This window comes from Heteronotia binoei, chromosome 10 (genome assembly GCF_032191835.1).
Source record: "Heteronotia binoei isolate CCM8104 ecotype False Entrance Well chromosome 10, APGP_CSIRO_Hbin_v1, whole genome shotgun sequence".
Taxonomy (NCBI): domain Eukaryota; kingdom Metazoa; phylum Chordata; class Lepidosauria; order Squamata; family Gekkonidae; genus Heteronotia; species Heteronotia binoei.
Genome location: NC_083232.1, coordinates 85,240,206 through 85,253,663, shown reverse-complemented (window position 1 = coordinate 85,253,663; position 13,458 = coordinate 85,240,206). Strand labels below are relative to the sequence as shown.

At 44.6% G+C, this 13,458-nt stretch overlaps 1 protein-coding gene across 1 annotated transcript in view; it reads left to right on the top strand.

The window, feature by feature from the left end:
- Positions 1 to 13,458, top strand: part of EGFR (epidermal growth factor receptor) — a 232,306-nt gene that overhangs the window by 185,721 nt on the left and 33,127 nt on the right. Inside the window, exons 16-19 of the mRNA XM_060247751.1 lie at positions 5,925 to 5,960; positions 8,217 to 8,358; positions 10,255 to 10,377; positions 12,169 to 12,267. Of these exons, the coding sequence (XP_060103734.1) occupies positions 5,925 to 5,960; positions 8,217 to 8,358; positions 10,255 to 10,377; positions 12,169 to 12,267 (400 nt within the window). The remainder of the gene's footprint in view (positions 1 to 5,924; positions 5,961 to 8,216; positions 8,359 to 10,254; positions 10,378 to 12,168; positions 12,268 to 13,458) is intronic.

The following is a 13,458-nucleotide window of genomic DNA, read 5'->3' as shown; positions in this document are numbered from 1 at the left end:
ACAGTCTGCAATCCAACTCTGGCGTCTCCCAGTGAGGACCTCTGCCTCTGTAGGGAACAGATAATGAAAATGGCAAAAGCCCCTGAAATTGATGTGGTTGCTTCAGACAGCCATCTGAAAGAAAGGATTTTGAGCCATCTCTGTTATGATGCACTGAGTATTAGTGTCATTTTTGACCTTGGAGGACTTATCCGATCTCACAGTCCTCATTTGGCAAAAATGTTGTTTATTTGCTGCTGGATCCCCCCAAAGGGAAAAGCTGTGACATTCTAATCCATATCCAGAGGGGTGGTAGCCGCTATCTGTTCCTGTTACAAGATAGTTGGGGAACCGGGTCCTCTTAATGTTAAAGCACATTCCACGCGAGCACAGGGATCGTCGGCCACCTTCCATCAATGAATGCCCCTTTTAGACGTCTGCAAGGCAGCGATACGGTCAACAGAGAACGCATTACGCCCTGGATCTGCAATTGAGAAGAGAGGTGAATGTTGGCAAGGCTATTCTGCAGGCTCTGTTCCAGCAAGAGACTCACCCTGCCTCCTCTGGCGACTAGCTCGCTAGCAGTCCCAATGTGGGGCTGCACAAGAAGACAGAGGATGAAACAGAGATGCGCTTACCTTGAACTGTTGTTCACCTATCTCTTCTGTGCAGACATATTCCCTCCCTCCTGCCCCGCCATGAGCTCTCACTTGGTCTATTGTGCCAGTAATTATAATGATAATAAATGTAAAGTCGGGAGCTCACAGCGGTTGACTGGGAATAGAGGACAGAGGGTGCACTGCTTTCGGAGCGTGTGATGCATCTGGTAGGAATCCTGTGCATGCAGCGACTCCAAAAGAGACGGGCCACCCACATTTCGGAGCTTTGTAGCTAGAAAACAAAATGTCCGCGGCCAGCCTATGCAGGCGCAGTCCCAATGTGCATCTGCACAGAAGATGTTGATGAACAACAGTTACAGGTAAGTTCAACTCTGTTATCTTAATGTTTATTGGGTTTATTTCTGCCGGTTGTTGACCGTAATAATAAATAAATCAAAATAATGTATGGAAGTCCTTTACTATCGGTCTGGTTGGATAGCGGTGGCAATAGTTGTGACCTCTAATAGTTTGTGGCTTTATCGTGGGCAGTTTCTGACTGACAAGTCCATTTAGTTGTTGTCTGCGTTTGAGATCTTTTATAGATAATATCTCCGGAAATAAGCTTGCAGCCTGGGAGACAGAATAGCTTTCGTCACTTAGACAGTTTAAACCCACCCCCAATGCCCAAATTAAGAGAAAAGATCCAGCTGGACTCCCCCCCCCCCCCATGCCCTTGGACTCCTGTTTCATTTATGATTGTGAAGGAACCTGTTTGGTTTCATTCTGAGCATTCTGTGAGAAGCCATAAATCTTCCCAACCTAGCAGTAGTAAACTTAAATTGAAAACAGTGGGGCTGAGGAAAAAACCTTATTAAAATGGTGATGGAAAACTGGCCCTAACCAGCTGCGTCTGTACCAAATGAATGGATATTTATGTACATGAAGATGAAAACCCTGCGTTGAGGGCAACCTATGAATAGTTCCGGGGATCACACCAGCCTTCATCTTTGCAGAAAACAAAGAGCTGTATTTCATAGTCTCCGGCAGGAACTAAAGTCACCTTAATAGCCCCGCGTTCCTTCTTTTAGTTTCTGAAGGAGAACTGGAAAATTGTTCGAAAATGCTGCGGGCTATATTTTTACTTCTAGAAAATATGAGGGACTTCTCCACTTTCTCATAAAATTCCGTGCCAAGGTTTCAATTACGTGTTACGATTTCTTCCATATTTTCAGTGACTTATTTGCTTTCGTAAATGTACCTCCAGGATTGCTTTGTGAAGGAGGTTAGCAGGGTGGGAAGAGAGGGACACTTTAACCTTTTCCTTCCCTGTTGATTTCCCAATGAAAAAAGCCCCTCAGTGTGGTACCCATCATTGCTTTTAACCCCACCAAGGAAAAAAAGGTGCCTGTTCTACTACACAGGAACCTCGTGGCGCAGAGAGGTAAACTGCAGTTTTGCTCACAACCTGAGTTTGATCCTGGTGGAAACTGGGTTCAGGTTTGGAGAATTCGCAGAGGCGCGCCGCCTTCCGCAGCGCAGTGACGTAGTCAGCAATTGTCTCAGACGGTGCCTGGTCACACTTGTAGAAAGTGTGGTGGCCTGCTATTCTGGATGGTCGCGGTGTGAAATGGTCGCGTAGTTCAGTTTTGATGGTCTCAAACGATGTCGTGTCGAGTTCTGCCAGCGCGACGAGGGCTCTTGCTGTGTCTAATGTGGAGCGGCTGCAACTACTCAGGAACGTAGCTTTAACCTTGGCATCCTCGGTGATGTTGTTGGCTCTAGGTTGACTCAGCCTTCCATTCTTCAGAGGTTGGTAAAATGAGTACCCAGCTTGCTTGGGGGGGAAGTGTAGATGACTGGGGAAGGCAGTGGCAAACCACTCCGTAAAAAAGGCTTCTGTGAAAATGCCGTGATGTGCCATCACCCTAGAGTCAGAAACAACTGGTGCTTGCACAGGGGGACTACATTTACCTTTTTTCTACTGCACAGGAGTGTAAGCAGATCCATGGAAACAGGTTTATATTGATGCATGATCAGGAATAAGGAGCTTAACAACTTAAGGGCCAAAAATTAGAAGCAAATTATACAATTAAATCATAATTAAAAATAAATGTATTTGTTATAGAAAGTTAAAAACCTTTAGGGGCCCATCATTGGCCTCCTTCCTTTTGGTGTAGTGGTTAAGTGCGTGGACTCTTACCTGGGAGAACCGGGTTTGATTCCCCACTCCTCCACTTGCACCTGCTGGAATGGCCTTGGGTCAGCCATAGCTCTGGCAAAGGTTGTCCTTGAAAGGGCAGCTGCTGTGAGAGTCTTCTCAGCCCCACCCACCTCACAGGGTGTCTGTTGTGGGGGGAGAAGATATGGGAGATTGTAAGCCGCTCTGAGTCTCTGATTCAGAGAGAAGGGCGGGGTATAAATCTGCAGTTCTTCTTCTTTGTAAAATCATAAAACAACCGTGTGAAAACACTTGACCTGATGCATTTCGACCTAGAATGGTCTTCTTCAGAGGTCAAACAAGTATATACACATACTGGTCCATAATACAGAATACAAATAATACATCCATGCTGGACCAAAAAGAAAGTAGTTTCTGTAATAAAGAAAGGGTGGGGGGAATGTAAATTGGTAAAAATTATTTTTATCACATTAATAACAATATTTCAAAATTACCGGTAATTACAATAAAGTGACAAAGGCTTAAAGATGTAACTGAGGCCTCTTATAATGCAGCCTTATGTCTTAGTCAAGGGCATTCATGTTGCATCATGTGTTTGATAGTGTGCCTAAGAATAAAATATTATACGAATATTAAAATTAAACTATATTAGAAAATAATACTAAATAAAGACACAATTGAATTTAAAAGGTTACCTTACCAAAATGGTTTAGAATTGATCAAAGTCCACGTCGGATCAGAGTCAGTGTGCCAAGAAGCCATTCATACTTTTCAGGCCAGAGCATGTGCTTTAGCTGTCCTTCCCTCTTGCAAAGTATTTTTAAAAGTATAATTATTAAAGAGGAAGGGTGCATTTTGATCATTGAGTATCCACAGAGTGTAAGCATGGATGAACTGCAGCCAGCTTCCTGGTGGCTGGGAAGGAAGGAGGGGTAATTTATTGGCGTCCCTGACTTTGTTTTTACCCTGTCTTTCTTCCCAATGGGACCCAAGGTGTCTTACATCGCTCTTCTCTCCTCCATTTTATCCTCCCAACAATCCCGTGAAGTATGTTAGGCTCAGAGTACGTGACTGGCCCAAGATCTCCCAGCGAACGCCCATGGTGGAGTGGGGATTCATATCTTATTCTTCCGGATCCTGGTGCAACACTCTAAACTAATCACTCAAACTCCGCCGTGCTGGAGACCTTTGTTGTAATGGGTCCCTTCCACAAACATGCAAAAGGATGGGTTTCGTCTTATGTGCTGATAGAGCTACCAAAAATCCAGGAAACGTGTCCTGTGGGAGAAATGTGCCTAAAGCAAAAGTTCAATCTCCCTTTATAAGAACTGCGTAGTTTTGTTCAGCAAATGTAAACCAGTGCTCCCCTCATAGTTTGAGCCTTGTGCTGCTAACAATAGAGACCTCAGGTTTTCAAGCAGTCTGCTTGACCGAGTTAAGGGCTGAGTCAGGGGCATCTGTCTCATTCACAGAAGAGGGTCTTCTGAAGGCATTTAAAGCAGTAACAGTTGGAAAGAGGCCTCGCAACACCCCTGACCGGGGAGAGGAGTTGAATACGCAAAGCTGCCTTATACTGAATCAGACCAGGTTGTGCCACAGGGTCAGAAGGTGGTTACGGCCGTGCTGGTTCAGAAATCCAAAATCAGTCGTCAGACCACGTAATGCCTTTATCAGGATCGGGTCCAGTTGCACAAGACAACATGCTGCTGGCCTGGAGGTCCTGCGATTGTAGGCTTCCTACTTTCTCGGGTACGCCTCTTGGGTGTGCTCCTAAACCACTGTTTAGCAATCGGAGATAGGATGCGCCCCACCACCACCTTGTCACATAGCAGTCTTGGTTTGTATTTGTTGAATGCCATCTCCTCTGCAGCCGTTTTAAGGGGCAGGCACAGTGCCAGAACAAAAATTGACAACTTCTCACATATTATATTAACCACTGTAAATATCTGAGAAGTGAACCCTGGAGTTCAGCTTCCTAGAAAACCCTTTTCACATGCGGTCCTCGTTTCTAGACCCTATTTCGGCTCTCCCAGCCAGGGAAGAAACAGAGGTGCCTGCCCAGAATCTGTGAATGACAGAACTGTAGCATTTCAGGTGGAAGAATATCATGTTTAAATGCTTCCCCTCAGGGCTTTTTTTGAGCAGGAGCACACAAGAATGCAGTTCTGGCTGGCTTGGTGACAGGTGTGGCCTAATATGCAAATGAGCTCCTGCTGGGCTTCTTCTACAAAAAAGCCCTGTGTTAAACAATAGGGATGTCAGGGAGTGTGGCCTAATATGCAGACGAGTTCCTGCTAGGCTTTTTCTACAGAAAAAAAGGCCTGCTTCCTCTTATAAAGATGCCCACAAGTAGGAAAACAGCCCGTTGAGTCGAAAGCTGCTAAATGTATAATCTCAAGTGAAGCAGCAGAATTTTACTAAGGGCAGCAAAAAGAGGTATAGAATCTAACCGCCAAGTCTCGTTTGTCTGTGAAGCCTTCGTTGCTGAATCTTTACCCAAAATCACAAGTCAAGTTATGTAGGTTAACGGCTTTCCCTTAAGCACAAACGTGTTCTCTTGCGTAGGACGGGCAGCTGCATCAAATGGGCCAAGGTCTGGCGTTAGAAAGCAACGTTGGCTATTATTTCTGTCTCTGGACATTTTCAGCCCCTCGCTTTCCTGTTCCCAAGAGTGCAGGAAGTGAACATTTTGTCCATTCCACAGCAAGCTTGCTGGTCCCTTTCATGTAGAGGAGCAAACAGTTGTCTCTTTGTGAGGGGCTTCTTTGTCGGATCAGGATGAACAACCTTTTTGAAGATAGCTGACACGGCAACACTTTTTAAGAGGCAGCGTTTATACTGGGGAGGGGAGGGGGAATAGAGTGTCCTGGGCTGTCCTGGAATAATGGATCTGAAGAGTGTTCTGGCTGTTCTCCTCCTCTGTACGCTTAAAGAGGCTGGACTCTGAAGCTGTTCATTCAGTACAGCATACCCTGACCTCTGCACGAAGGCATCTGGTTCAAGGCTCCTGTTATTTTCCCATATGTTTTGTTTCCTTAGCAAGCAGGATGTCTCAGAAAACAAATAATTGCTGTTCTGAGACAACATTTAAAATGTCTATTGAGGGGGCTGTTTCTGTCTTCTTATTAATTTTGTAAAAAAAAAAACACTCTTTTTTTCTTTTTCAGATGTAAAGGACCAGGGCTTGAAGGTTGTCCCAATGGGTAAGGATTGTAAATTAATTATATGTTCCATGATGAGCACAATGTATACATGAGTGTGGGTGGGTGGGTGGGTGGATGGATGGATGGATGGATGGATGGATGGATGGATGGATGGATGGATGGATGGATGGATGGATGGATAGTATATGTGTGTATATAGATACTTAGTTGGGTGTAAATCATGAGGTGGGGTCCATATAGCCCCTTTTATTCACAAAAAGACAGCTTGGGATCCAAACCAGCATTTAAAGCACCTAGCCGTCTTCCTTACCAGCAAATGTTTTGAGTAGAATTCCATTGACCAGTGTGGAATTAGGTCATATTTGAATGCAACGGTCTTATCCCCCTTCTAGATGCGGCATAGACCTATTTTTTTGGATCTTCCATGTGTGCATATCTGAGACCTCATATGAACATCTCATTTTCTTGGACCCCAGCAATACCTCTGCCACCACCCAGAGATATTAATTGCATTAGTGGACTTCTCAAAGGCTGCGATCACACACACTAAATTATGCACTTTCTGTCACTTTCAGTGCACTTTCCAACTGCTATCACCCATACTAATGATGCACTTTCAATCCATTTTCAATGCACTTTCCAACTGGATTTTACTGAGTGAGGGTGTATTGAAAGTGCATTGGAAGTACATTATCCGTGTGTGTGTGTGTGTGTGTGTGTGTGTGTGTGTGTGTGTGTGTGTGATCGCAACCTAAGGTAGCTAATATGCTTCCTCTTGAACACAGTGTGTGTGCATCTGTGAAAAATATATTGTTGTTATTGTTATTATTATTATTATTATTATTTAAACTTAATCGCCCCATCCCAGCTGTTGCTAGGCAATGTACAGCAGAGTAAAAAATACATGCGTGTAGACCAATAAAACCATTTAGACTAAAACAGATTAAACCCTGATGGCGTCTTATTAAAGTGCCATTGAACAGGTTACTGAACATTGAGGCAGAGGAGGGAGGTGCCAGCATGGCAACTGTCACTGCCCTTACAAGAAAGCTTGGTGGAAAATATCTGCTTTACAGGCCCTATGAAACTGTAAAAGATCTCTCAGGGCCCTGGTGCCTTCCAGCAGAGCAAAAGTATCCCTCTTCCCCTTCCTCCCTGCGCTGATAAACTGAGGTTTGAGCAGCTTGCATTGAAGGGAAGGATTCCAGCAAGTCTCCTGGGATCAAAGAAAAGTAGTCCTTAAAAAACAGTTTTATGCAACATGCAGACAAATAACCCGGTAGAGAAATCTGAGAGGCAAAAGATACAGAATATCGGGGCTTCTTTTCTGGAAAAAGAGGTGCCAGAACTCTCAAGAGGGAAATGAAGGAGAAACATGCGGGTGCCCCTTATGAACTTTTAAACGTTTTTTGAGAATTTTGTTTCCTCAAAAAGGTTCTGTGACTCTGTTCTGCTGCATTCCCCTGGGGGGAAAGCCCTGCAGAGTATCATTGCAGATTGTCCTGTTCTCTGAATGCAGCCAACAGCAATCAGTTTGATTGAACCACCGTTCCCTCATAAACAGGCTTTTGAGCGAAGCAGAGCACCTCACGAGCCAGTCATCTGCTGTCAATAGAGGGGCTTTTCATTTCGAGCATATGGAGCTCAGCTTCCTTTCATTCTTGTTACTGGCAGCCAACAGGGCTTTTTGTAGGGAAAAGGCCCAGCAGGAACTCATTTGCATATTAGGCCACACCCCTGACATCACCAGTGTTTCGCGCAGGAGGTTTCCCCCCAGAAAGAGCCCGGCATGAACTCATTTGCATATTAGACCACACACCCCTGGCACCACCATTGTTTCGCGCAGGGGGGGTTGTTGTTGAAAAACCCGAGCAGGAACTCATTTGCATATTAGGCCACACCTCCTGACATCGGTGTTTTGTGCAGGACTTTTTTGTGGGGAAAGCCCAGCAGGAACTTATTCGCATATTAGGCCACAGCCAGCTGGAACTGTGTTCCTGCTCAGAAAAGGCTCTGCCAGCCACTACGATGAACAAAGCACATGTCCAGGGAGCTCTTAACGCATTGCAAGGACCTTTGCTGTGCATGTTCAGCACATATGACAGGAAAACATGCAGGTCCTTTGGGGTTGCAGGTAGAGGGCAGGTTTTGTTTATGCAGAAAAGCAGTCTTTTTGTCACCTTTCATTTAAAAGCAAAGATACGGGCACTGGATGGCCATCCAACAGCGGTAAACCAGCTTCATTAGACTTGCATGTTGTCTTATGATCAGTGGTATTTGGCCTTTTCCCTCTAGCTCCAAGGTCCCCTCCATTGCTGCTGGAATCGTTGGCATCATGTTTGGCTTGCTCCTCATTGCCCTGGGCATCGGTCTCTACATACGGAGGCGTCGCATTGTCAGAAAGCGTACTTTGCGCCGGCTGCTCCAGGAAAGAGAGGTGGGTTCAGGAAATGATTCTGAAATGCACCTGAGGCTGGCTGGAAGGTGTCAAGGGCCCAAGAGCGTTTCCAGATGATCAGTTTCATATTCCTCATTTCATAGTTCTGATCTGATTATCTTCTCTCCAGGAATTGTTTCTGTTTTTCAGGGGGAATAACCCATTTTTTTCAAACAAGATTATACATGTTGTTGGATGAGCATGACGATGATAGAGGTTTACAAGATTATGCATGGGATGGAGAAAGTAGAGAAAGAAGTACTTTTCTACCTTTCTCACAATACAAGAACTCGTGGGCATTCGATGAAATTGCTGAGCAGAAAGGTTAAAACGGATAAAAGGAAGTACTTCTTCACCCAAAGGGTGATTAACATGTGGAATTCACTGCCACAGGAGGTGGTGGCGGCCACAAGTATAGCCACCTTCAAGAAGGGTTTAGATAAAAATATGGAGCACAGGTCCATCAGTGGCTATTAGCCACAGTGTATGTGTGTATGTAAAATTTTTTGCCACTGTGTGACACAGAGTGTTGGACTGGATGGGCCGTTGGCCTGATCCAACATGGCTTCTCTTATGTTCTTATGATGCATATGCAGCAAACTGGGGGGGGGGGTTGCCGCATTGCTACTTGCGCTGCTACATTTAGGGTTACTGTATTTTGAAAAGCAGAAGACGACGTTTCCCCCAACTGACCACTTCAGACAAGTGATCACTATGAAGAAATCTCATTAAATAGCCCTACTATTTAAGCTGTGATGTTTGCTACTTGCTAGGAATGCTTCTAACCTTCCAACCCGAAGAGAGGATATTGTTATCCTTTTTTTTTGTAAAAGACCCCAAAAGGAGAGAACGTGTCCTCTAAAAAGAGGACATCTGGTAACTCTGCTACATTGCTGCTTACACTGATCTTAACATAGTGCCTGGAGCAACTGTATCTTATTAAAACACATTATCTCAGGAATGTTCTGTGTAAAACGTCGCAGTGTTGCTATCCAAGAGGGTCTGATTCTTTACCCAAAGGGTGATTAACACGTGGAATTCATTGCCACAGGAGGTGGTGGAGGCTGCAAGCATAGACAGCTTCAAGAGGGGACTGGAGAAACATATGGAGCAGAGGTCCATCAGTGGCTATTAGCCACAGCATAATGTTGGAACTCTCTGTCTGGGGCAAGTGATGCTCTGTATTCTTGGTGCTTGTGGGGGCACAGTGAGAGGGCTTCTAGTGTCCTGACCCCCACTTATGGGCCTCCTGATGGCACCTGGGGTCTTTTGGCCACTTTATGACATGGAGTGTTGGACTGGATAAGCCGTTAGCCTGATTCAACATGGCTTCTCTCATGTTCTTATGATTGTGCTTTATAAATGTTTCACTTTCTCTGCAATTTAGCTGAAAATGGGTAACAGCAATTTGGATTTCAAGTATTTTCAAAGGGGTGTGTTTCGTTTTGTCCTGCCGTGGGGGGGGGGGGGTTGAAATTCCATTGACCTGCACCAGATTTTCATACTTGTTTCTTAGCAGTATTTTGTTCTGAGAGTGTAATAGCAGAGCACAGGTAGGGTTGCCAGCCTCCAGGTGGTACCTGGAGAACACTTGCTATTACACAGTTGCTCTCCAGACTACAGAGCTCAGTTCCCCTGGAGAAATGGCTGCTTTGGCAGGTGGACTCTGTGGCGTTGTACCCCACTGAGGTCCCTTCCTTCACCAAACCCTGCCTTCTCAGGCTCCACCCCCTGCCAAATGTCCATGTTATTTCCCAACACAGAGTTGGCAATCCAAAGCACAGATGATATCAGTTTGTATTAACTGTTTTATACTTCTCAAAAATATAAATCAAACTGACTTCTAACAAATGGATACCTCTCTTCCTAAAATGTGCTGTTTTTTGCATTGAACAGCTTGTGGAGCCTTTGACACCCAGCGGAGAAGCGCCAAATCAGGCTCTCTTAAGGATTTTAAAGGAAACAGAATTTAAGAAGGTCAAAGTTCTCGGCTCTGGAGCTTTTGGTACCGTTTACAAGGTAAAGTCGCCACCTTTTCCTCCTCCGTTGTAAAAGTTCAAAACTTGAGAATCTGGAGGCGGGGGGAATAAATCTCAGTTAAAATATATAACACACTGAAATCTGTATTTCAGTTGATATCAAATGATAGTGAGTGAAAGTCTATATAATGTTTAATCATGTCCCCTGACTGTTAAGCCCTTTTACTGTAAAAATTTATTCTTTTTTGTTGTCTCTGATACTCAAGATTAAGATTATTGTCTTTTTATCCCTATTAATTATCAATTGGTGTTATAATTTGATGTATCGATATTGTTTTAGCTTGACGTATGGGCAAATTGAGTGCTCATTTCTTTTAGTAAGCTATCATTACGCCATTAAAGGTTATTGGAATTGGAAATGCAGGATATTTGGCAAACATTGGAGTGTTTAGATAGAATATCAATAATCTGAGGGTAATTTGGGAGAGGAAATTCATTTCTTGCTGCTCCAGTGTGTTTACGTAGCCATGATGAGTTTTAATAGGATTTACAAACAGGTAAATGAGAGTGGCTCTAATGCTAAAGACTGGCATCAGCATAATATTAGAGCAGCATGCAGTGGAACATAACTTGATGTGATATTCTGGCATACATCCTGATATACCCTGTTTTGGGCACGTAGTTTTTATAATTTATATATAAGACTGAAAGAAGCTCCACAAAATATGGAACGCTTCCGGAGACTGACCCTCGAATGTAACAATGCTAAAATTACATCTCAGCAGGGGTGGAATTCTAGCAGGAGCTCCTTTGCATATTAGGCCGCACCCCACTGATGTAGCCAATCCTCCAAGAGCTTACAAAAAAGAGCCTTTGTAAGCTCTTGGAGAATTGGCTACATCAGGGGGTGTGGCCTGATGTGCAAAGGAGCTCCTGTTAGAATTCTACCCCTGCATCTCAGTAAGGCAAAATCTGATTTTTTCAAAAAACTTGGCAGAAAATTTGTTTGTAGTGCTACAGCTGCAGTTACAGCAAGGAATGATAAGCAAATTGAAATGGGAGAAAAGCTTTAAAAAGATCAACAAGAACTAGCATGCATTAGCAGTAACTGTGGTGGCATTAATTCAGAGGTATCCCTGCCAATGGTTATTTCTAGCCAAGGGAGAGAGGCAGCCATGAGCCCATGCAGTTGTGCAGTGCTGCATCTGACACACCATTCCCCCCCCCCCTCTGCTTCTCACTGTTTTGGGGGGAGATGTAAACTACAGCTGCAGTTCTACGGAGACTTGCTTGGGAATAAGCAAAACTAGCCGAGCAGTTAAGTGACCGTGCATAGGATCGGGCGGCATGGCTGAATGCCCATGTATTGTTCTTGAAATCTGGCTTTTGTTCAAAGAACTGTACAGAGCAGAGTTCCACTTAACAGTGGGATTTCCCATTCATCCCTTCCTGCCGCTCATCTCGCAGCTGCCAAAAGCCACTTCTGAGGACCAAGGGATTCTCTGGAGTGGCAGACGATGCTGCTTGAAAGACTGCAGCTGTGAAGGAACTGACAGAAATGGGTGGCTCTCCTTTGTGCAGTTAGAATTGCCTTATAAAACGGGCTCTGCAATCCAAGCCATTACATTTAGGGCACCATTTCTTTAGTCAAATTCCATTTATCGTTTCCTGGAAACTTTGTGACACGCAGTTATCCTGACAGATTGTTGAATTGCCTCTGCTGGTTGGGCGATGCATTCCTTCTGCACGCTCTATATAGTTTACACGCAAGCCTGCTGCCTATATTGGAATTTATATATTAAACTTCTTCTCCTTTTGGTTCTTTTTACAGGGGCTCTGGCTTCCAGAAGGGGAGAAAGTTAAAATTCCTGTGGCTATTAAGGAATTGAGAGAGGCCACATCCCCCAAAGCCAACAAAGAAATTCTCGATGTGAGTTTCCTTGCTTTTTCATCTTCTTTTATAACTTTCAGAGATGTAGAAATATTGGTTGAGAAGGGGGGCACAAAGCCAAAACTACAGGCACTATTTGTAGATTTATTTAAGACCTGTTGGCCGCATTAATTTTTCAAGAGATCAAGTTTTCTGAACAGTGCTTCATGCCTCCAGGTCCCAGACTGCTTAGGTCTTTATAGGTCAAAACCAGCACTTGCAAGTGAGCCCAGAAACAGAACTAGTAACCAGTGAAGATCTTTAAAATTGGAACAATAGGTTGATGATGATGATGACCAGCAGGGAACTCATTTGCATATTAGGAAATCATAAGGAACTCATTTGCATATTAGGCCACACCCCATGACATCACCATTGTTTCACACAGGGCTTTTTCTACAAAAAGCCCAGCAGGAACTTATTTGCATGTGGGCCACACCCCCTGACACCAAGCCAGTAGGAACTGCGTTCCTGTGTGTTCCTGCTCAAAAAAAAACCCCTTATGACCAGCCAGATTACACTGAAGCTATAGCGCAATAAAGATTCAGAATATTTCAGTTTCCGACACATTTCTGTTTCCCGTTGACAATGTTGCACAGGAGCAGATGGTGAAATATCAACCTTCTCCTAGTCTTGTGGAGGGGAGACTCAAAAGCAACTTACACCCATGCACTGTATCTGATATTCCACCCCCCCCCCTCCACATTACTGGTCCTGCATGTGTGGAGAGCATCCAGAATGAACCAGAGCACTCAGGAATAACAGTATGATGGTATTTGTATTGGATGGTACTGGATTTATATCCCACCCTCCACTCCAAATCTCAGAGTCTCAGAGCGGCTCACAATCTCTTTTATGTTCCTCCCCAACAACAGACGCCCTGTGAGGTGGGTGCTGAGAGAACTCTCACAGCAGCTGCCCTTTCAAGGACAACTTCTACGAGAGCTATGGCTGACCCAAGGTCATTCCAGCAGGTGCAAGTAGGGAAGTGGGGAATCAAACCCCACTCCCAGATAAGAGTCCGGACTTAACCACTACACTGGGAGAACCGGGTTTGATTCCCCACTCCTCCACTTGCAACTGCTGGAATGGCCTTGGGTCAGCCATAGCTCTGGCAGAGGTTGTCCTTGAAAGGGCAGCTGCTGTGAGAGCCCTCTCAGCCCCCCCCACCTCTGTTGCGGAGGAGGAAGA